This window comes from Alosa pseudoharengus, unplaced genomic scaffold (assembly GCF_046254945.1).
Source record: "Alosa pseudoharengus isolate Yale_2024_CS ecotype anadromous, Long Island Sound unplaced genomic scaffold, YU_APseudo_1.1 YU_APseudo_1.1_scf_14, whole genome shotgun sequence".
Lineage (NCBI taxonomy): Eukaryota > Metazoa > Chordata > Actinopteri > Clupeiformes > Clupeidae > Alosa > Alosa pseudoharengus.
In genome coordinates this window covers 13,364,078-13,386,549 of record NW_027468609.1, presented here as the reverse complement: position 1 = coordinate 13,386,549, position 22,472 = coordinate 13,364,078, and the positions used below count along the sequence as shown (strand labels likewise).

At 43.0% G+C, this 22,472-nt stretch overlaps 1 protein-coding gene across 1 annotated transcript; it reads left to right on the top strand.

Annotated features, from left to right (window-relative positions):
- The first annotated feature begins 5,397 nt into the window (after positions 1 to 5,397).
- Positions 5,398 to 20,631, top strand: cercam (cerebral endothelial cell adhesion molecule). The gene is made up of 12 exons (XM_076283903.1): positions 5,398 to 5,804; positions 6,572 to 6,682; positions 9,173 to 9,290; positions 10,012 to 10,146; positions 11,232 to 11,436; positions 12,157 to 12,276; positions 12,904 to 12,980; positions 13,839 to 13,945; positions 14,526 to 14,658; positions 15,092 to 15,219; positions 16,206 to 16,409; positions 19,422 to 20,631. The coding sequence occupies exons 1-12, from the start codon at positions 5,590 to 5,592 to the stop codon at positions 19,648 to 19,650; spliced, it is 1,782 nt and encodes a 593-aa protein (XP_076140018.1). The 5' UTR covers positions 5,398 to 5,589; the 3' UTR covers positions 19,651 to 20,631.
- The last annotated feature ends 1,841 nt before the right edge of the window (positions 20,632 to 22,472 follow it).

Below are 22,472 nucleotides of genomic sequence, written 5' to 3'. Positions count from 1 at the left end.
TATTTGGATTGTTCATCTACAAATGGAGACTTTGTAAATGGTTTGTAGAGTTCAAGTTCAGATGGTCCTTGTTCTCCATAATTGTTCACATCGCCAAACCCAAAATGTAACTCTGTTGGCTGTGAAAATCTGATATTGGGACAGCCCCAGTCTAGACCCCAGTCTAAACCTAGTCTAAATCCTCCACAGACATTCCATAGGGGCTAAATTAGAGGTATACAGTATATCAGGGTGTGCTATGAGAAGACTGTCTGCAGGGACTTAAACCCAGATTCTCAGTGGTATTAAATGATTCCTTTGTTGATGACTGTACATGTTGTGAATGTGGATGATAATTTTGTGTGATACTTTGTGTGATCTTTGAATGTTAAAAGTTGCAATTGGTGAATAAACTTTTTTGAGAGGTGGATAAACTCTGTTTCTGTGAAAGAAACAAAACAATGTTAGATATTATCAAACATTATTGATTAAGACTGTGTTAGTCTGTAGGTAGAATCTTGAAAGCAAATTAACATTCGGGAGTTGCACAATGTAATTTAAGCACAAGAAAGTGACTCGTTTAAAAGGGAAGCTTAGACTGATCTCAACCCATACAAGATCAATGTGAAAGCTATTGAGTAAAGTTCAAAAGTATTCATGAATTGAGTTGTAGGCTACTTTGGAAGAGATGCAAAGTGAGTTGTGCAAATGTGAATATGTAGGCCTAATAATATATATTATAATATATTATAAGTGTCATAAACAGCATTAGTTATGTCCATTTTATTTGTTTTGATACACAAAGTCTGTTCTCAAAATCACACTAGTCATCCTTCGTTTGTAACTTTTCTTGGTAGCATTTCACCAGCTGTTTCCATTTCAAATAAACAGAAGCAGCAACACCTGCAAACATCAAAAAAGGCAGTTGGAAAATGCAGACATTTATTTACAGCAAAGGTAGACCAACGTACATTGTTTCCTGACTGTTTATGCTGTTTATTGTCAGTTTGTAAAGTTTAGCCGAAGTATGAAGTAACATAAGGAATCTCTGATCAATGTGATTGGTAAGGCTGGACCAATGATTTCAAAGTTAGCACCCGTCGTGATGCAAGTGTTGGAACAGAATCCCAATCCTGAGTCACAAGACTATTCACTTCGTGTAGGAGTTTGGATTATCCAGGCAAAAAACATAGTTTCACCAAAAACTTACTCTTTGATAGGCTACTAAAATCTGTCATATTAAGTAGTCTACAAGATATGTTTTATGAGTGTGTATCATTTTCTAACATGGTATTGCTATTACAACAACTGTTACATTGTACTTACATGGACCGTAATTACATCCTTGTAATGTGTCCGCCCACCTATCTGTTGTGTACATTTATTTATTAATCTCAGTCTTCAAGAATAATGATAACAGTTAACAGCACATATATATTTTGTATATTTGTATAATATTAGTTTATTTAACATTTAAGTGATCTCTCTCCCTCTACCTCTCATTTCTTTCAGAAATGTATTATTATTATAACCTTTATTTAACCAGGTTAGTCTCATTAAGATATAAAATCTCTTTTTCAAAGAGAGACCTGGCCAAGATAGCAGAACAAATAGTTACATATTACAATCACAAAACAAACACAAAAGAGGCAAAGACAACTCAAGTGCATTCCAGATTAAATAAAAGTGCCATTAATTAAAACATTTGCACTGGATGGACTCATGTTCTATGATTTTAACAACACCTTTAAAATCATTTAAGGAAATTAGACAATGTAGTTTGAGTGTTTTCTGTAGGTCATTCCAAGCAGAAGGTGCATCAAACATGAAAGCCTTTTTGAACAACTCTGTCTGGGCTTGAGGTACATTCAATAAAATAGTGTCCTGAGACCTTAAGCCATAAGTTCTCTGTGTAAAAGAAAGAAATTCAGATATGTAACATGGGAGCCTGCCTATAATGCCCTTATATATAAAGATATAGGATTCAAGGGTTTTATTTGTCCAAAATATACTCTTGTAAAGATACTCTTGTAAAATTTTAAAGTGAAATGGCAAATTGTGCCGTATGAAAATAAGGCACTCCAACAACTTTGAAAAGCACCACTGAAGAAGCTAAATAATTGAGAACCAAAGGATGTGAAAGGGATGGGTCTGACATTATGTCCCACATTTGTAACACTGAACATTTAATTGAAATGAAATTTTAAAAGTTTGCATGAAACTTGCTGTGAAATCTTTGATTTGACTTTCTGAGCAGCTGGTCGCCTGCTATATAAATAGCATAAAACTAATGGTATAATTACTATCAAATTATATCAAATTAAATATGACACGTGTGTTTGTAGACGTCTCTTATGTTTTGACAGCTAGTCTGGCCTTTGTCTAGTTATGTAATATTGGTTAAACATACCACTGGACAAAACAGAACCAGTCTTCATAATGTCATGAAAATACTTATTGTCTTTGTCACTGACAGCAAACACTGTTAACTGAAATGATTTCCTCAATCTCCTCATACTATACTAGTTTTCATGTTTGCTGTGGCATCAGGAGTCTAAAGCTTTCTTTGGAACTGAGTAAACAGCTGCATTTAAAAACCTTTGTCTACAAGAAACATATGTTTGCTGCACTTCTGAACAATTCAGTAAGACTTTAATGCACACATTTAAGTTTATTTATTACAGCAGTAATTTCACTGCTGGTTATGCCTTCCGTTTTTCGGAAACGGACACCAATGGGCTTCCACAGTTCTCTATATCACGGTATCTTGGTTTGATAATAAAACCTGGCTAAAATGTGGAATTGGGTTTTGGGTCTAGTAAGGACCTGTAGCTACTGGAGGTCTTTGGTTTTGGATCTGTACTCTTTTGAACCAATCTCGACAGATTATTTAAGAGTGCACCACTCTGTTGTCTTGGAGAGGAAATATCTGTGAACAATATCTGTTATCACAACAGTGAAGGAGAGGGAATCCTTTGGATTTAGATGTTCTCTAACATATTCAGTGCTACTTTTCTGTGCTACTGCATGTTAAAACAATGGGAAGATAAATTGCCATGCCTTGCACTTGTTTGATTTTTGAAAGTAACTTTAATGATTCAGACACAAAAGCTTGTGTAACTTTACAACACCTTTTTCCGAATAGCATTTTGTCAAAAAAGCCAACAAACAAAAACAACAAAAAGAAAACAACAACAAATCCTGCTGTGGCATCAAATTCATCATTTCACTGGTTATATGCAAACCCAGAGTGGGTCACACACACATAGCGAAAGATTTGTCCTAAAGTGCACTCACCAAGTCAAGTGTTGTTATTTCTTTGTGGTGTTGGGGGGGTGATGCTTTAATGATGTACTTTAGTCTTGTGTTGTGAAACAAAGCTGAGAGGTCTGTTTTGAAGCTGGACAAGCCGTATAAGTACTGCAGGAAGCTGAGGAGAGGGCCCAGTGCTGTCCAGAAACCAAGCCATCTGTTCTCAAGTACAAGCAAGGTCGGGGTGGAGAAGCAAGTGCAGAAGGGATGGGATCCAAAGACAAACATGAGATGAACAAGAAGGAGAGAAGCAAATGGATTTAGCATTTACCACCTCCCCTCTCCACACACACACACACACACACACACACACACACAAACACACACCAACCCCCCTACTGCAAAAAAGGCTGCTGAGTAAGTTAGAATGAATGTGCCAACCGTGGTACTCTGAGTGACAGTTATTGACCCAGGGGTTGTGTGTGTTTGTGTGTGTGTGTGAGGGGGTGCAGTACGTCTGTATGGGAACGTGAGGTTTATTGATTATTGGCCGTGTATACGCTGGTCTCAGTGAGTTCCCAGGGCCTAACAGCTGGTCCGTTCTCCATGAGACTTTGATGGACCTCACTGAGGACCTGTGGGCCTGAACGCGTAGCCGATGGCAACACTGAGACTCCACTAAACTGACCAACCGACTTTTGGCCTTTATATTTGTATATGCGACATATCTGGGAGAGTGCAAGAAGAGTGTGTGTGTGTGTGTTGGAGAATGAGAGTGACATGTATGGACCCCCCCACTACGTCTAGAGGATAGCACAGCACAGCACAGCTCAACCGCAGACGTCTTCAGGATGGAGAGAGGCCCCCACCCTTACCAAGCCCATTCCACCCACCCTCTCCTCTTTTCCCACCTCTCTGAATAAATGTTTGGGCTCTGGGACTGACCCGCCTCTCCGCCCACCCACCTGCATGCATGCACACACTGATCACCGCTGCCACCCTTGCCTGACCCACCCCTCTCTATCCCCAATGACCTTCGACCTTCGACCTCTGCAGTGAAAAGTTAGTGGGGAGGAGAGTGAACTCTCTCAGGCCAGCAACACAGAGGGTGCTGGGAAAGTGGCCTCATAGGCCCTGTGTGTGTGTGTGTGTGTGTGTGTGTGTGTGTGTGTGTGTGTGTGTGTGTGTGTGTGAGAGAGAGTGTGAGTGTGAGCGGGCCACTTGTGAATGGAAACCCCTCATGACCTTTGTCTCTGTCCACTATACCACCCGGATTCAATTGTTAGGCCAAGGGGCCCCAATCCTTTCCTACAGGGGCCACTAAATTCAGTTCAGCTCACTGTCATGCCATTCCCTCAGCCCATTTTCTTCTCTTTCTCTGCCGGCTTTCTTTCACTCCTCTGTTTTCTTTTCTGATTAGGCCTCTTTGTTTGCGTTCTCTCCCTATTCTCTGCCCCATTCCTATATAACCCACATCTATGCCACTGAGCCTCAAAGAAGATGCTCAGTGGCATAGATTCTGTTCAATGCTGCCACTGTTAAACTGGGGAGGCTCGACTGTGCCACAAGTAAGCAATAGCACAGCGTCTTTATTAGTTCCTTCTTCGGGGAAAGTGTGTTTGAAAGACTGATCTTTGCCCAGTTTAATTATTCCTTATGGCTGCATTGTTCATAAATACGTGGAAATATTTTATTTTGCAGGAGTTTATTTTCGGGGTGACCCCATAGACAGTGAGCAAAATGTCCACATTCTAACCACTTCACACAAGCACTTCAACTTCACTGAAGATGAGGAGCACAGAGAAATTATACTCCATTGCACCCTCTAGTGGTTGTAAGCGGATAGACGTGGGCTGCCCTTGTGAATGGGATGTCAGGGTGTACCATGATTAAGTGGGAAGGGAAAATAATAACCTAATAGACTTCCAGTAGTCAAGGAATTGAGGCAGTTGTATTCAGTAGACGTGCCTGTGGAAGAATGTTAGCCAAACATCAATATTAGAAATTACAATTAGCCTATTCAGAATAGCCTACATGCAACCATGTATTAAATTAGTCTACTTTCTTGAATACGTAACTGACAACGCTAGAATAGGCTCTGAAAGCCTTTGAGGACTGCCATACGTAGTTTTCATCGCAACTGTTTATAACTACAGAAACCCTCGCATATCCTGTGATACGCCCAGCAGTTAGGCATGCTTAGGATCTTACGGAAGCTGAAATGTAAAACCCCATTGCCTCCTACTTAGCAGTTGTTGGAAAGGGGGGTAAAAGTTTTAAGGGAGACTCCTCTTTTTCCTAAAGTGCTGACGCGGACCAGGGCTGCCGTGAAACAGCCAGCCGCGCGGGGCAACAGGAATGTGCACCACCATGTTCCTTGCCGTTTTAGTGCTTGCGTCTATTTTCGCAACCTCAAAATGCTACTTTTCAGAGGAAAACTTCACCGAAGAATCAAAGATGCAGCAGCCTACTGTCGTGATTGCTATTATCGCTAGAAATGCTGCCCATTCGTTGCCGTTTTATCTCGGTGCTCTGGAGAGGCTGAACTACCCGAAAGACCGCATCTCCATTTGGTATGTGTCCCTTCTCCGAGTCGTTGTTAGGAATCCGATAAGTTGCCGTGTTACTGATTGAGGGACAAAAGGATCAATTGTCCGTATATTACACGTTGCCTCCCCTGCCTTGCTTTTGTTTTCAGTCGGGGGCTACCCCTCCCCCGACACATTACGCCTGAACTTTGACGTTTTAACACCTAATGTATAGTTCAATCCTTCGTTCTCTAGTTTGAAGGAAAAATAACCTATTTGAAGACTAATTGATGAGCTGAGACTTCATATCGCTCTTTTGTGTCGGTTTTAGTTGAATAGCGTGTGTGTGATGCCATTGTAAGTGTTAATGTTACTCATTGGAAACTTGCGGTTTTGGAACCCCACAGGTCTACTCTTGCTGCTAGTCTAAGGGGGAATGTGTGTGTGCGTGTGTGTGTGTGCTTTCTGGGCACTAAAAAGGGCTCACATTTATAAGAATAAAAGCGATTTGCAGTCTTTTTCACTGTTATATTGTGACACATGAATCAGGCAGGTTCTTCTTGTCCTGTCTCTGTGCCATGGTCTACCCAATCCACCAAATTATAGGTTTAACTCTAGGCCATAACCCAGAGTTTCTGCCCTCAATGTGTAGATGTGGCAGCAGCAGAGTGTCATGGATGTCTTGAGAATTGGTTGACAAGTTGCTCAACTCTGTTCCACGGTCAAGATGATGAGACGTACAGCTGTGGCCCTCTCTCTATCTCTTTCCAACTCACACACACACACTCAACGTTAATATCTCTCCACTTCAGGGCAGCGACAGACCACAACTCGGACAACACCACCGCCGTTCTGAGAGACTGGCTGACCGTCATGCAGGAGCACTACCATTACATAGAGTGGAGGCCAAAGGACAAACCTATGTGAGTTTGTCTGTGACCTCTGACCTTCCTCTGATCACCCATAATCCTCCAGTGGGCCATTGACAGACTGGCCCTGTGTTCAGAACATCCACCAGGACGTAAAGTTCCCAGGCTATTTGTGGGCTGGGCCAGGTTGTTTAAGATGGGTAAATAGATTTAGCCTGACGAGCAAGACCCACATTAAAATGTAGGGTCTGGGCACTCACCACTCGCAGTGCTCAGTCCGAGGGGCGGGATAATCGGTTGTCTTTCAAATTCCCTCTGCACGCAATAGGACAGGGCTATGAGTCCCATGCGTTTTCCCACCAGCGGAGCTAGTTGGCTAGTTCAAACTTTTGCTAACTTAAAAAAAGCTTAACGTAACGTTAAAAAGCTTCGTGTCACACTGTTTGCCAGCAGCAACATCCATCTTCTTTGTTTTCAAGTAGCAGGGAATTCAAGCCAAACCGTTGCAACTCTGCCATCAATCATTATGTTAAGCCCGCCTAACGACTCTAGACACGATTTGATTGGCCTGATAGAAGTTTAATTTTTCGAGCTCACAACCCAACGGAGAGTTGCTAGACTAGTCCTGGCAGCAAATGTAATTTGCTGCCGCTAGGGTGCGTCTAGATTTCTAGGCTACTCATCGACTACACAGGGCATAGTATGACGAATAACCACCATATTCCGTTTTTAATGCAATAAGTAGTGACTTAGTCGATGTTCTGTACACAGGGGCTGTGTGTAAATGGTAGAGCTATGCTTACAGTGCCAGGATTCTGCTCTGCTCCCCTCGGAGTGCACACACATGTTACTTTGCAGGAGAAAATGGAGATATGTCCTGGAAGTGAGCAAATGCAGAATGCATCTGAAGTACAAGGCACATTAAGGGCCTTTTAAATTATTACAAAGCAGTGTACTTTTTGGTAAGACTTCCACTTTTTTTTTTTTAACAGGACAAATTAACAAGTCGAACCAACTCTTCATATGCATTGCAGTGTTTCCCACAGAATTGAATTCCATTTGTGGTGGTTGGTTTGCAGAATTCACTTGAATACAACAGTTTTTAACAATTAGCACAGTGTGGTTATGATGCTAACCAGATTTAAGCACAATTTAGTATAACCTGGAAAATCATTGTGTGGTGGTCAATGTTGATATTGTGGTGGGCCGCCACAAATAAGTCAATGTATGGGAAACACTGCATTGGATATGCCCTTGAACTCAAAGAGCAGCTGACTAATAAACTAGCACTCCTGTAAGGCAACCTCTTAGCACTTGGGCATAGATGAATAAATGTAGATGTGGATGCAGGGACAAACCTGGTCTTGTCCAGGCCCTAGTCTTCTCAAAGGCAGGCAGCTGTTTTGAGGTATTATCTGTGCTTGTGTTGTTAAGGGGATGTCCACATGTAATGAGTACCAGATCTTTGGATTGTGCACACAAATTGAACAGATCAATGGTAATTACACACAAAACATCTGGCTCACGTGGCATTTTGGGGTTGAAATTCATGTTTACTTCTTTAGACCCACTTCTGAAATTCATGTTTACTTCTTCAGACCCCCCGACTTGACCCACTTTTCTCTTCTGTCAACTAACATAATCCATCCCAGTTGGAGAAAAAAAGCTGCCTTGTTTTGGCATCTGCAACATTCCTTTTATTCTCTGAGTATGCAGCTTGAGTAGCCTGGTGCAGCCAGACTTGAATTCTGTTCAGAATGTGAATCTGGTATCAGTCCATTTTGGGTTTGATGATGGAGCATTGTTAAACCAACACAGGGAAAGAAGATGCCTCTGCATGCAACTGGATAGACCCAAGCAAGCAGAGCAACAGACTATGTGAATTCTGTACAGCCTAAAACACCCTTTTTACCAAATGCCGTTTTTATAGGTATTGCATTGTCAATATCTTGTTCAACAGATGCGGCAGCGAAATCTAAACATCTAGTTTCTCTAGCGACAGCCTTTTTGTTTTAAACCAAATCAACTCAAGCATGCTCAGGTGACATGAATGACAAGGAACTGTCATTCATGTCTATGGTTCTGGAATAGAGACTTCTCAATGAAGCAACTCCAGTCCGAATTTCCCGAATTCAAATGTTGAGGGCAGGAAAGACAAATCATGGTCCAGTACTGTAATTAGCTAATGAGACGACAAGGCTCCACCCTGCCAGCTGAATCCGCTGCCCTAGAGGCCTGTGAGGCCACGTTAGGTAGGGAGCTCGCGGGGAAGGAGGCAGAGTGAGTGAGGTCACTTCTGAGAGGTCAACACACCTGTGCTCCAGGGCGCAACTTTCGCTCTGCACTCTCTTCAACACGAGCCATGGTGAAGCATGTCTGAACATGTTTCCATGGGCTTCAAGCAGCTCTTTTGCAAAATGGGGTGTGTGTGTGTGTGCGTGCGTGCGTGTTGGGTGATGCACATACCGGTATATGGTATGTCACACTTTGAATTGTACATTGATTTGTGTGTGTGTGTGTGTGTATCCCTGTGTGTTTGGACAGAGCCTACCCTGGTGAGCTGGGGCCCAAGCACTGGCCAAACGGCCGATATGAGTACCTGATGAAGCTGAAGCAGGGTGCCCTCATCTTCGCTAAGAAGCGCTGGGCCGACTACATCCTGGTACAGCCACAACACACTCTACCTACTTCACAATAGCTGTTTTCAGACATAGGTGTAAGTCTGCATGTTCTGTGGATAGCAAGCGGGTGGGCCGTATATCTGAACAACATATCCCGACATTTGGAACTCCGAACTTAGGTGGGCTCTTACAGTACTCCTCTCCTAGTATTTCAACACTCTATACCTACTTCACAATTATACTTCGAAATGAAAGTCCTCCTCTCCTTGCTTTGTCTGGATTTTCAGTGAAACAAAACTTGACGCTCAGTTAGCTATGTTTTTTTTTAACTTGTGTAATCTCAAATGTAACAGAAATGTGTTTGTTTATCTGGATATGTTAGATGGTGTCTCCTTTTTTACAAGATTGGCTCTTAAGACAAATGGTGCTACCATGGATTTATTGTACAAGTTTGCTCTGAGCATATTTAGACTGAAAGATCCTGTGCTGGTGTTTTTCATTTAATCCTGCTGCTCGTGGAAATTAATTACTCAATATTGGAGAGACTAATTTGAGGAAGACAGTGCTTTAGGAATTGCGAAAATGGACAAAAATCATTACAGAACAGGTCATACAAGTATTTTTTTTAAATCAAGGTTTTATAAATTAAAGAGAAGTGACCGGAAAGGCCAGTTATACTGGTCACAATTGACAGAATGTAGCCACAATTTATTGAAATGTCCTAATTTGATCACGTTTGATACCTTTGATGTGGTGCTGCAGTATGCTGACACAGACAACATCCTGACCAACCCGGAGACTCTAAATCTGCTGATGGCCGAGAACAAGTCCGTCATTGCCCCCATGCTGGACTCTCAGAGCGCGTACTCCAACTTCTGGTGCGGCATCACCCCACAGGTGAGAACGTCTACTGTGCCAGTGGCAAAGTGGAATGCAGACTCGGCCTGTTTATTCGCTCTGCTCAGACTAACCAATGTGTGGCTCTAATAAACATCTTTTATACTTGTGTCCGACTTATACACACTTTAAACCTGCAGTTGGCAAGTCTGACAGATTAAGGGGACCAACATTTTTAATGATTACAACTCATGCCCCTCCCCCACTACCACCGAGCACCCTTTCATCGAGTTTGTGCTCGTCAGTGCGCACCATACTGCATCAGACTCTGATTGACAGTCAGATCTCACACAGCCCTGCTCTGATTGGACCAGAAGAACCAGGAGCTGTGGATTTTTGCAAAACAAATAACAGGGTCTAGGTGGAGGTAGAAGTGCAGGTTTTTTTCTAAAACTGGCTGATTTATGTTGTTCTGTTGGAGCTGTTGGTGTCGGTTTCAGTGAATATGATCAAAAAAAAAATCTTGCCAACTGCAGCTTTAATTGTTTGATCAAGGCATTTTTAATTCTACACAGAGAGAGCCTTCAATTTAAAGTGGTAAAACATGTAAAACATCCTGCAGCAGGGGTTTCAGATAAAGGGTTTTTCTCCTGACTGGCAGCGTGTTTCTTAGTAGGACACCAGGCCTTCACCAGATGAGGTCAGATTCCATCTGTGTAACACCCATCCAGTGGACATACACAAGACTTTCAGAGTCTAAAACATTTCTGTGTTTCCCGTGTATGGTGTGGTTCTCATATGCCTTATATTTCTATATTTATCATAGTTCTGCCTCTTATATTCATATGGTTCTCATATTCCTGTCCTTTATATTGCCGTTCTCATGTGTCTGTCCTTTATATTGCGGTTCTCATATCTCTGTCCCTTATATTGCGGTTCTCATATCCCTGTCCTTTATATTGCGGTTCTCATATCCCTGTCTTTTATATTGCGGTTCTCATATCCCTGTCCTTTATAGTATGGTTCTCATATCCCTGTCTCTTTTATTCCTAAGGTTCTCATGTTCTTGTGTCTCATACTGCTGTGCTTCTTCGGTTCCTGATTGTCTGATATTCTTGTGGAACTTGTGTTCCTGTTGTTCTCAGGGATACTACCGGCGCACTGCGGAGTACTTCCCTACCAAGCATCGCCACCGGCAGGGTTGCTACCCGGTTCCCATGGTGCACTCCACCGTCCTGCTGGACCTGCGGAAGGAGGGCACCAAGAAGCTGGCCTTCCACCCCCCGCACAAAGACTACTCCTGGCCCTTCGATGATATCATTGTCTTCGCCTTCTCCTGTCGGGCCTCTGGTATGATGCATCCTTTAAAAGTAAAGTAAAGTACAGTAAAGGCAAGGCAAGGCAAGGAAAGCGCATTTTGCAGATGCTTTTATCCAAAGCTTGCAAAGGCCAACCGTCAGGCAACAATGTTACCGCTGTTCCACCCTCTGATACATACATGGCAGTAACCGTGATCTAAGTTGAAACTCCGATAATAGCACTCAAGGTTATTACGATGCAGATTGTAGTGCTTTCCCTGAGCCAGTGTTACTCAGATGAGGATCTGCCAAGAGTATGCAGTTACATTCAAAAGCAGCCACTAAAGCAAAAATAAGCAAGCGACAACAGAGAACAGAAAGTTGGAATTGAGGTCCATGATTAAGGAACACTGGAATGCTATGTGCTACATGAAATGTTGTGGGCTTTGACAAAGGCTTTGACTTTGTTATGGTTCAAACTTATTATGACATGTAATAGTACATGCCATGAGGATTCACGTTTTTTCTTGTGACTGTCTAATTCTTGAAATCCTAGCCTTAATCCCATCTAAATCTGAAATCTATATCCTGAAAATCTATACCTATATATGTGTAAAGATACAGTATATATCTGAATATGTGTGTATTGTTAATCTATGTTGTAAGTCGCTTTAGATAAAGACAGCTGCTGAGCAAATGCAACCAAACTGGACTGTATGTCCAGGACATTAGACATTAGCCACTAATCCTCCAGTTTGGTGTGTCTGAACAGAGGTCCAGATGTACATCTGCAACAAGGAGCGCTATGGCTACCTGAACGTGCCGGCCAAGCCCCACCAGACGGTGGAAGACGACCGAATCAACTTCGTTCACCTCTACCAGGAGTCCCTGAGTCAGTATCTCTCCTTGTAAACAGTCTCCTTTCTCATACTGTAATTTCCCAACTATTACCTGCGGCTTATACATTGGTTTTGCAAAATGTCTTCAGCTATGAGGTTAATACACGGGGGCAGTTAATATGGTACTAATATGGTTTTGTTTCCTTTAACTTGCATAAAACACTGTCCTACAGTTTATACACAATGCGGCTAATACACAGGAAATTGCTGTAAAGTGCTATCTCTCTGTTGTCACAACATACATGACTTAAACTGCTTAAGATACATGTATGGATATCTGTATTAACAATATCCATAATATGCTGACAAACAGGATGTTGTTATAATTATTTCAAGATTATGTGCATATTTTACACATTGTACATTTTAATCAGGCAAGTCTTAACAGTCTTTATGCTTGATCTTAGAAGAGCTTTAAATGCTCCATCATACTTGTGGTTTCTGCCGCGGTCGTAAAAGCCTGATAGGGTCTTATAAACTGCCACCCAGATTGACTAAACTGCACCATAGAGGCAGATTAAATGTTACATCAGACTATTTGAGAGGGACTGAATATCCCTGTGTGTAAGTAAATAATGTGTGTGTGGAGTGCTTGTTGAAGATGTCTGTTTGTCCTCCAGTTGACGGGCCTCCCATGTACCACTCGGGCTTCATCCACCAGGATCTCAAACAGACGGACCTCATGGGCTTTGACGAGGTGAGAGCATTATGACTATGCGGCATGGGGTCTGGGTGGAGGTTGACGAGGTGAGAGCACTATGCTGCATGGGGTCTGGATGGAGGTTGACGAGGTGAGAACACTATGTGTCATGGGGTCTGGGTGGAGGTTGACGAGGTGAGAGCACTATGACTATGCAGCATGGGGTCTGGGTGGAGGTAGGAGGTTGACGAGGTGAGAGCACTATAACTATGCGGCATGGGATCTGGGTGGTAGTCGCTGGGACTCGCCTGCATTAGGGCTGTGTACATGTATATTTTCCAGGGTTTGCTGCACTGTGTGTGTGCGTGTGCGTGTGTGTGTGTGTGTGTGTGTGTGCGCGTACTGTTGTATAGCCTTGTCATGTTAGTAGCAAAACTGTGTGTTTGTGTTTTGCCTTTGTGTTATGCCATGCATATTTTGGATATCTTGGGCTTGAATGTCCTGGTCTTGCACATACCGTTGCTTTTATAGTTTAGCTATCTGTATTTCCCCAACTGTATGCTTTTTAAGATATGTAATGGATGGTACACACTTTGTTCTTTGTTCTCATTGCTGATAAACCCAGACAGAAGCATCTTAACCCTTTTTAACAGCTCATAATGCCATGGAGGTGAAAGGGTTCAACGCTGCACTAAAAATGTCCTCTTGAATGGGACCAAAATCATTACGACGACACCCAAAGTTAATTTTCGAAAGCCATCAATAGCCAATCAATAGCTTTGATCAGCAGTGAGAGGATCGTTCTTGTCACATAAAAAAAATCTCTCCCCCCTCATGGAATAAGTCGTAAAAGTAAATCGTTAAAGTGATCAATAGCTGATCGATTGGATCTTTTGTCCACTGGTTCCCGTGTAGATCTACCTGATTAACCTGCGGAGGCGTCCGGAGCGGCGAGAGAGGATGTTGTGGTCACTGTACGAGCTGGAAATCAATGCTAAAGTGGTGGACGCAGTGGACGGGGGGTAAGGTCTGCCTTATCTGGCCTCTGCTCGATACACACTCAGTCTCGGAGTCGGCAGAGAGAAAGGTGCCCAGCAACATGAATACATCCCGCAGACATTTTGACATTCACATGAGTGGATCCACTAGAAATGTTTGATATCAAACATGCGTGGATCCACTATTTTTTTTTTTGACATCCACATGAATGGATCCACTGGAAAGTTCTGTGCATTCAGAACTATTTCTGGAAATAAAGGTTCTCTACAACATGAATGCATCCACATAAATCACATTGGGACCAAAACCATTTCATTTGTTTACTAAAAGTTCCTGGAAAATGTCTGAAAACCGATAACCGTGTGTGTGTGTGTGTGTGTGTGTGTGTGATACTGAGTGCACATGTGTGATTGGTTCTTGTGTTTGTGTGTGTATGCATGTGTGTATATGTGATTGCACTCATTTGGCGGAGTGAGAGAGAGAGAGTGTGTGTCTGATTGTACGTACTGTGTGTGTATATTTTATTCTGTGTGTGTGTGTGTGTGTTTGTGTGTGTGTGTGTGTGTGTGTGTGTGTGTGTGTGTGTGTGTGCATCCTCTGTAGAGCTCTGAACAGCAGTGACATTAAGCTCCTGGGAGTGAATCTGTTGCCAGGGTACTATGACCCCTTCTCTGGCCGCACCCTCACTAAAGGAGAGGTGGGCTGCTTCCTCAGCCACTACTACATCTGGAAGGAGGTGAGACACACACACACATCACTTAATCTCCACTCTGTCACCACCTTTTTACCTTAATTCTTTCATCTCTCTCTGTCGATCTGTTTGCCGTTTTGAGTGTCTCTCTCTGACTCTCTGGCATATATGTTTAGTCATAATTCAAAGCACTTGGTCTGTAATCATCTGTCCAGGGCTTGTATTAAGGTATTAGTGAGCTCTCCCTGATTACAAGTGTGTGTGTTGCTGTGCAAACATGCTTCTGCTATTCCGGAACCAGCTAGTCACTTTAAATTCTTCCTTCTGTAAGTGTGTGTTCCGGTATTTGCTGCATGACACAATGTGTGAGACACCGGTGGTACCAGCACTGTGTTTGATGCTAAGATGTCTGCCTTCTCTCCTTTATCGCTCTCCCTCTCTCTCTCTCTTTCTCTCTCTCTCTCTCTCTCTACCTCAGATGGTGGACAATCAGATGGACAAGGCTCTGATCTTCGAGGACGACGTGCGTTTCCAGGGAAACTTCAAGCGACGTCTCCTGCGTCTCATGGATGAGGTGGAGAAGGTGGAGCTGGACTGGGACATCATGTGAGTCCGTCACTATGGCGACGCCCGCATCATTGTGTGGGAGCTGTTGGGGCGGAGGGTGGACGAGGGTGGGAGGGTGGGGGGGGGTGGTCTTTTATGTAATGCTATCACTGCTGTGATAAAGATAGACGGATAAAGATGGGTGACAGGAAGACAAAGAGAGAGGGAGAGGGGGAGAGAGGGTGCAGTGAAGTGTGGAAACAGTCTTCCCAGAACTAGAGCGCCCTCTTGTGGGCGATGGACTGGAATGCCGCTCTCTTCTGAGAAACTGATGTGTTAGTTTTAACATTGCACTGTATGTATTTATGTGACAAGATAATCAAATCAATATCAGATGACAATCAAATGTGTAACAAAACTATACTACATGCCTTAATGCTAAATCATTGCAGTATACCTTAATGATAATATTCTATACATACAAATATACACACATACTGAATCACTACAGTATCCCTTATTGATAATATTCTATACGTACAAATATACACACATACTGAATCACTGCAGTATACCATATTGATAATATTCAGTAACACTTTACTTGAAGGTATCTACTTGAAGGTATCTAACCCCAACTTGTCATGCGTTTTATAATGCAAGTCGCTTTGGATAAAAGCATCTGCTGTGTAACTAGACAACCATAACCAATCTGTGAGTGTGTGCTATTATAGTTTGTGGTGTGTTAATGGTCATTGTTTGTTCCCATGTACAAACAACTATAATCACAACCACACTGTGTGCCATTCTAGTTTGTGTTGTATTAACAGATGATGTTACATGGCTTGGGCCCGTGCACAGATAGCTATAACCAACCATACAGTGAGTGTGTGCGGTTCTAGTTTGTGTTGTTTTAACGGATGCCATTACATAGCGTGGGCCCGTGCACTGATAACTGAAACCATAGCCTTGCTGTGAGTGTGTGCGGTTCTACTTTGTGTTGTTTTAATGGCTGGCATAACCTTGGCATTTGGTCCCGTGCACAGATATCTGGGCCGTAAGCAAGTGAAGCCGGAGGATGAGGAGGTGGTGGAGAACGTGCGTAACCTGGTCGTGGCCGGCTACTCCTACTGGACGCTCTCCTACGCCATCTCCCTGCAGGGGGCCCAGAAGCTCATCAACGCAGAGCCGCTGTCTAAGATGATGCCTGTCGACGAGTTCTTGCCCATCATGTACGACAAGCACCCAAAGTAAGTGTTGTGGTGAGCCAGCCCAGCGCTGGTCAGCAGACACACACACACACACACACACACACACATACACATACATTCTCACACATACACATTGTCACATATAGTTGACAAAGTAAGTGTTGTGGTGAGCCAGCCCAGCGCTGGTCAGCAGACAGACACACACACACACACACACTCTCATACACACACACACACACACACATATTCTCACACATACACACATACACACATATTGTCACATATAGTATGATATCACACGTGTCGCGGAAGGACTGTATCATTGAGGTTTGGATAAGCCTGCAGTGCGTGCATACTCTCTAGCCAGGACCCAAACAAAGAGAGCCGTGAGTTATAGGACCTATCATCCGACTCCCCAAGCACCGTTATAATGTGGTCGCTTTCTACTCCAAGTTTTAAGGTGATTTTGACTGTGGTTAAATTGGGCTGTGTCCTCTCTAGAAATAGCTCCCGCACCGTAGATCCGGTCATTTTGGGAAGCGTGCCGTTGGTTAAGGCATGCTTATTCTCACCTCGTTGTTGGCTGGTATGTGTGTGTGTGTGTGTGTCTGTGTGTGTGTTTATGTGTGTGTTTGTTAGAGACTGGAAGTCTGGAAGTTTCTTCCTTGCATTTGAGAGGGAAAAGGCCAATGCCTCAGGTCCTGCCGGCAGGCACATATTCTACCCTCACATCAAGGAAATGTCATGCATACAAAACAAGGTGTGTGTGTGTGTGTGTGTGTGTGTTAGTGTGTGTGTGTGTGTGTGTGTGTGTTAGTGTGTGTGTGTGTGTGTTAGTGTGTGTGTGTGTGTGTTAGTGTGTGTGTGTATGTGTGTGTGTTAGTGTGTGTGTGTGTGTGTGTGTGCACTTGGCTAACTGCCACCACATTTCCCATTCTAGTCCCCCTCTGTGGTTGTCTGTGCTGCGTTCTGCTTCATTTCCTCAGCCAAGACACTCTAAAGCCGGGAAGTGGGAGAGGACAGTGAGGAAAGGAGAAAAAGGAGAGATAGAGACACAGCAAGAAGGGTGGAGACAAATAGAGAGACAGAGCAAGAAAGAAGGAGGGAAAGATTGGGTAGTAGGAAGAGGGAGAGAGAGAGAGAAGGGGGGAGGGCTGAGTGAAGCATCTGCATTTTATTTCACTGATTCACTTTTTCCAGCATGTTCTGCGTCACTTCGCTGTTGGAAACCGCACCAGCCATCCAGGCAGCTTTATCGAAACGGCTCCCCACTCGAGGGCCAGCAAACGGCCGTGATCTGCTTCCACTGCTCACCGCATTCCAATGAAGCTAATAGCGCTATTAGGTCAGGATTTATACTCCGATTGAGGGAACTCAGGGCCTTTAGTGGGAATCAATGGGAGTTCTAAAGTTAGCTATGCCCATGAGGTGCTCCATGACTTCCATGTTATGAGCTGCCTAGTGATCTACAAACATATAGAATTATGCAGTAGGATGGAGTCTATCGAAACTATCTAAAAATCATGCATAAGCCTTTCAAAGCTTGCCACAGTAGCCCAGGTGCCAATATGCCAGTAGCAGAGTTGGCACTGATAAAAAAGCTTGCTAATATGCTAGCTGCTGTCAACACTGTTGATGATGTTGTGCTATGAAGGCTTTTCCTCCATACATGTTTTCAGTGGTGTGTCCAGTAAGTGGACCACAGAACTGCCCAGTGCATAGCCTGGATGTCTAGTGGGAATGACAAGTGTGTGTATCTTTCCTTAATATGACCATATGCAGGGTAGGAATTTCACGGTGGCCACGACGGCCATGGCCCCTTTGAAAATCAGAGGTTTACAGGCCACTGTGGCCTTGGTGCCCCCTTCTTTCAATATTCTGGTTTGCGTCCGACTGATAGCGCAAGTAGCCTACTCATCATACAGACATCACAAGTATCACATCACATGAAAGAGCTTTTTCTCAGCTTCTAAACTATGTTAGCCGCTAATTGCTGTGGTGAATGGTTTACGAAAGTAAATAATGATTAAATTGAATCATAAATTCTAGGTTCTGCGCCTATCTCCCTACCCATTCATCTCGGTGGAACACTTCACGAACCCTTCGTTCAACACATGACAAACCGTATATCAAAATAAACAGCAGACCTTACCGAACACAAAGGTATAAAGCAGTCCCCTGTACAGTAAGCTGTTCCAGAGTAATCCGGTTTTGAATTTGCAGCAAATTTCGACATGCATGTCTCCAAATTTGGGCTTTAAGTTTTTACAATGTGTTTAATTTTTTCTACATGATTTTATAACAGGCCAAATACAAAATAAATGTTACAAATCTCGCCTAGATATCGGTAAATATTCAAATCTGAGGATATACAGCTGACTTTTGTGAAGAGTTTGTGAAAGTAGCCTTAATGATCACAAAATGCTAAGCATGCATCTAGGCTATTTGAGTTTCTTAAAGCTGAGCTGTGCTTAAATTGTTCAATACATGATTTCATAACAGGCCAAATATAAAATAAATGTTAAATATAGCCTAGATATCTGTAAATATTAGATGATCAGATCAGATGATTTACAGTTCTTGTAAACAACTCTGATCATTTTTATAGCCTACTACTGTATAGTTAACTTTGGCCTTGGTGCCCTGACATGTGGCCTTTGTGCCCCCCACCAAATATGCCCAACTGAAGGCCAAGTGGCCTTGCCCCTAAAATGGTGAAATTCCAAGCCTGACCATATTTCATCAAAAGTTGTTGTTTACAAACACATACCTCAGAAAGTGGCGAATTGTTTCATCGTGTTCCTCTAACGATTGCATATCAGAATGAAACCAGTGGAGTTTTGGTCAACAATAGATAGATAGATAGATAGATCGATAGATAGATAGATAGATAGATAGATACTTTATTGATCCCCAAGGGGAAATTCAAGATAACTTACCTTACACTAATAAGTATCTCTTTGGACAATAACGCCTGCAAAATACTATGACCGTACTATAACTAATAACTAACTATCTCTCTCCAACTTTCTCTCTGTCTGTCTCTCTCAGTGAGGCCTACAAGTCCCAGTTCCCCAACCGTAATCTGCAGGCCTACTCCACACGCCCCCTGCTGGTCCAGCCTGCGCAGTATGCCGGCGACCCAGACTGGGTGAGCGACACGGAGACGTCCACGCTGTGGGACGACGACGCGGTGCGGACCGACTGGAGGGGCTCACACAAGACGCTGAAGGGGAACCCTCAGGCCGGACTGCACAGCGCCTACAAGGACGAACTGTGAGGGGCGAGGGGGACCCCAACATCTCTAGACATCCCCAAAATGAGCCTCTGTTCCAAATGAGATACTAACTTAATGTCCCAGAGTTGAAGGCCAGTTTAGAGTCACAGACTGATGTACCACTGTTAGGACCGGTGCATCAGTCTGGCCTGGTTAGTGGGGTTGGACTTGTGTTCCTTAGATGGAGAGCTGGGGTGAGTTTGGGTGAGTGTGGGGTGAAAGAATGGAGGGTTGGACTTTGCACCTGAGACAAGATGGCTGCTGACTGAGCTGCGTGCTTTTCATTGTCCACCACCAAGGAGGCGTGTCTTGGCCAGATTCTCGTAAAGCTATCACATTTACATTTAGTCATTGAGGTGATGCTGTACTCCAGAGCGACTTACAAAACAGTCGACAATCAAGGTAAAATGCAAGGGGACAATCTAGCTTCACTAAGCTTTCTCATATGCACTGTAGAGGATGCACATGACTAATAGTTCCCTCATCTACAAAACACACACACACACACACACACACACACACACACACACAGTACATAATAATAATTGTATTTTTATACACACGGTGAAACACACTTATGCTAAGCAATGTTGACCCTGGTCTTACTCAGGAAAACAAACTCATCAGTTCTGAGTGAGTGCTGTGAAGGCTTTAGGGCGCATGGACTTCAAAAAAATTTTTTTTTTTATTGATGTTTTGTGTTTTTTGCATGTGCGTCAAGGACACTAGGACTAGTATGAATAGATTCCATGACAACCTCCTAATCATCTTCTTGCAGCCTTCTAGCTACATTCCGTACCTTTCTAATTGGATGACAATCAAGTTTTATTGTGATCGTGTGTATGAAGATTTGTGTGTGCGTGTGTGTGAGTGTATGTGTATGTGTGTGAATTAATTGTTTATGATATGTTTTTAGCGTTATTGCAGTTGAATGTTTTTTACTGTACAGACTCTTTGTGATAATGTATAAACTAAACTATTGTAGTTTGGGAGGTCTGAAGTTTTATTTAAGTGTCTATTGGAAGTTGCCTTTTGTGGTCTCACAAAGAGTAAACCACTTGGTCAATGCTTCTGCCAAGACTAAGACAAATATAGCAGATGTGGTTGTGGGAGAAATGTTCTCACTCAAGATTACTTCATCTTGGGGGCGCTGTGGCGAAAAATGGCTGGAGCGCCTGTACCACACTTGGGTTCGAGTCCGACCAGGGTCATATCCTAGGGTTAGGATCCCACCCCAACACTCTCTCCCACTCACTTCCTGTCCTGTCCAAATAAAAGCAATAAAGCCCAAAAATATACATAAAAAATAACTTCATCTGGCCTAAATGATGTAGTTTACAGTTTCTGAATCTCTACATGTAAATGCCTCTTGAATTGTGTTCTTAATCATAATAAATGATTATTGATTAAAAGTATTAGTTAACTTTCCTTCTCTAACTTCTCTCTGTCTCCCTCACTCTCTCTTACTTCCATTTCACGAGCGCGCTTGTGGCACTTAAAGGTACAGTCCATAATTCCGGTGAAAGGTGATATTAGAGTAAACCCAAAAGCCAATCAAATCACACCTCTCCTTTCTGTGCTTCCAAAATCAATGTGTCGATCGGCTGAAATTGTTTACGGTTCGTTGTTTACAGTTCAGTCCGAAACACATTGTTTACTTCCCATTTCTGTTCACCAGAACTGAGAGTGCACACAGAGTGGGCCGCTAGAGGGTTGTGATGAACAATTCATTTTTTTTTTACATTTGTATTGTAGGCTAGGACAAACACTGTACCTATGCATGATTTTAGTGGCATTTTCATGTTCTGAGGACATCACATGTGATATTGAATTGCATGCCTGTCTGTGGTACTACACTGAGAAATGTGAGCATCTAGCTTGAGAAATGTGAGCGTCTATCTTGAGAAATGTAAGCATCTATCTAGCTTCAGAAATGTGAGCATCTAGCTTTTTTGTCCAGATGCTGAGTGACTGCATTTCTCCCGTGGTTATGTTTAGGCCGTGTGAAAGTGAGCGGCTATTTTCTCATTGCTCGTACTGTTGCAGCCTAAACAGTGTGGAGCCGATGGAGATGAAAGCATGTGGTCAGTGTTACGTGCCCAGCTCTGAAGTCACCAGAGAGAAATGTTCCTGTTCTACTCTTAATGGGACAGGCTGCTCGCCCAGAGTCTGCTCTCTCTCTCTCTCTCTCTCTATCTCGCTCTCAGTGTGAAGGGGATGAAGAGAGCAAAGGAGGGAGGGATGGAAAGAATGAAAACCAGAACCAAAACGAAATTCAAAAGAGAGGAAGGAGTGCACACTGCACAGTGAATGAAAGGTCATTGAGGTCAGTGATGTATGCCACACAAATCCTGTCAGGAAACTACTGTGCAACCGCCGGCCTCTAAGACAACAGAAGATCTCATCTAAAATGAGCACAGGCAGATGCAGCGTCTGCACCACTCAGGTCCAAGGGCCCACGGGGACACATGTTCCAATTCGACCAGCAGTCATCTCCCGATCCCACTCTCCCATTTGCTTCCTGTCACCATTCACTACGCTATCTGAATAAAGGCAAAAAGTCATAGTCAAGTTTATTTATATAGCACAATTTAAAACAACCTGTGGTTGACCAAAGTGCTCAAAAAAAGGGCAACATATACTGTATGATTTCTATATATATGAATATAATGAGTTCAAGCATGGTGAACTAGCATACTCTAAAAAAGTATGCTAGCCTCCCAATCAAGTCATCAGTTATGTCAATGCATGTTTATGTGTAATAACCTTGTAACAAACTTAACATTACAATACAAATAATCTAACCAGATCAGCTGACTGGACCT

What these genes read in the sequence shown, in the direction of transcription:
- cercam (XM_076283903.1), top strand. Translation starts at nt 5,590, where the DNA reads ATGTGCACCACCATGTTCCTTGCCGTTTTAGTGCTTGCGTCTATTTTC. An exon ending in ACTACTACATCTGGAAGGAG is followed by an intron (nt 14,659 to 15,091) that starts GTGAGACACACA and finishes TCTCTACCTCAG; the next exon opens with ATGGTGGACAATCAGATGGA. An exon ending in ATGTACGACAAGCACCCAAA is followed by an intron (nt 16,410 to 19,421) that starts GTAAGTGTTGTG and finishes TGTCTCTCTCAG; the next exon opens with TGAGGCCTACAAGTCCCAGT.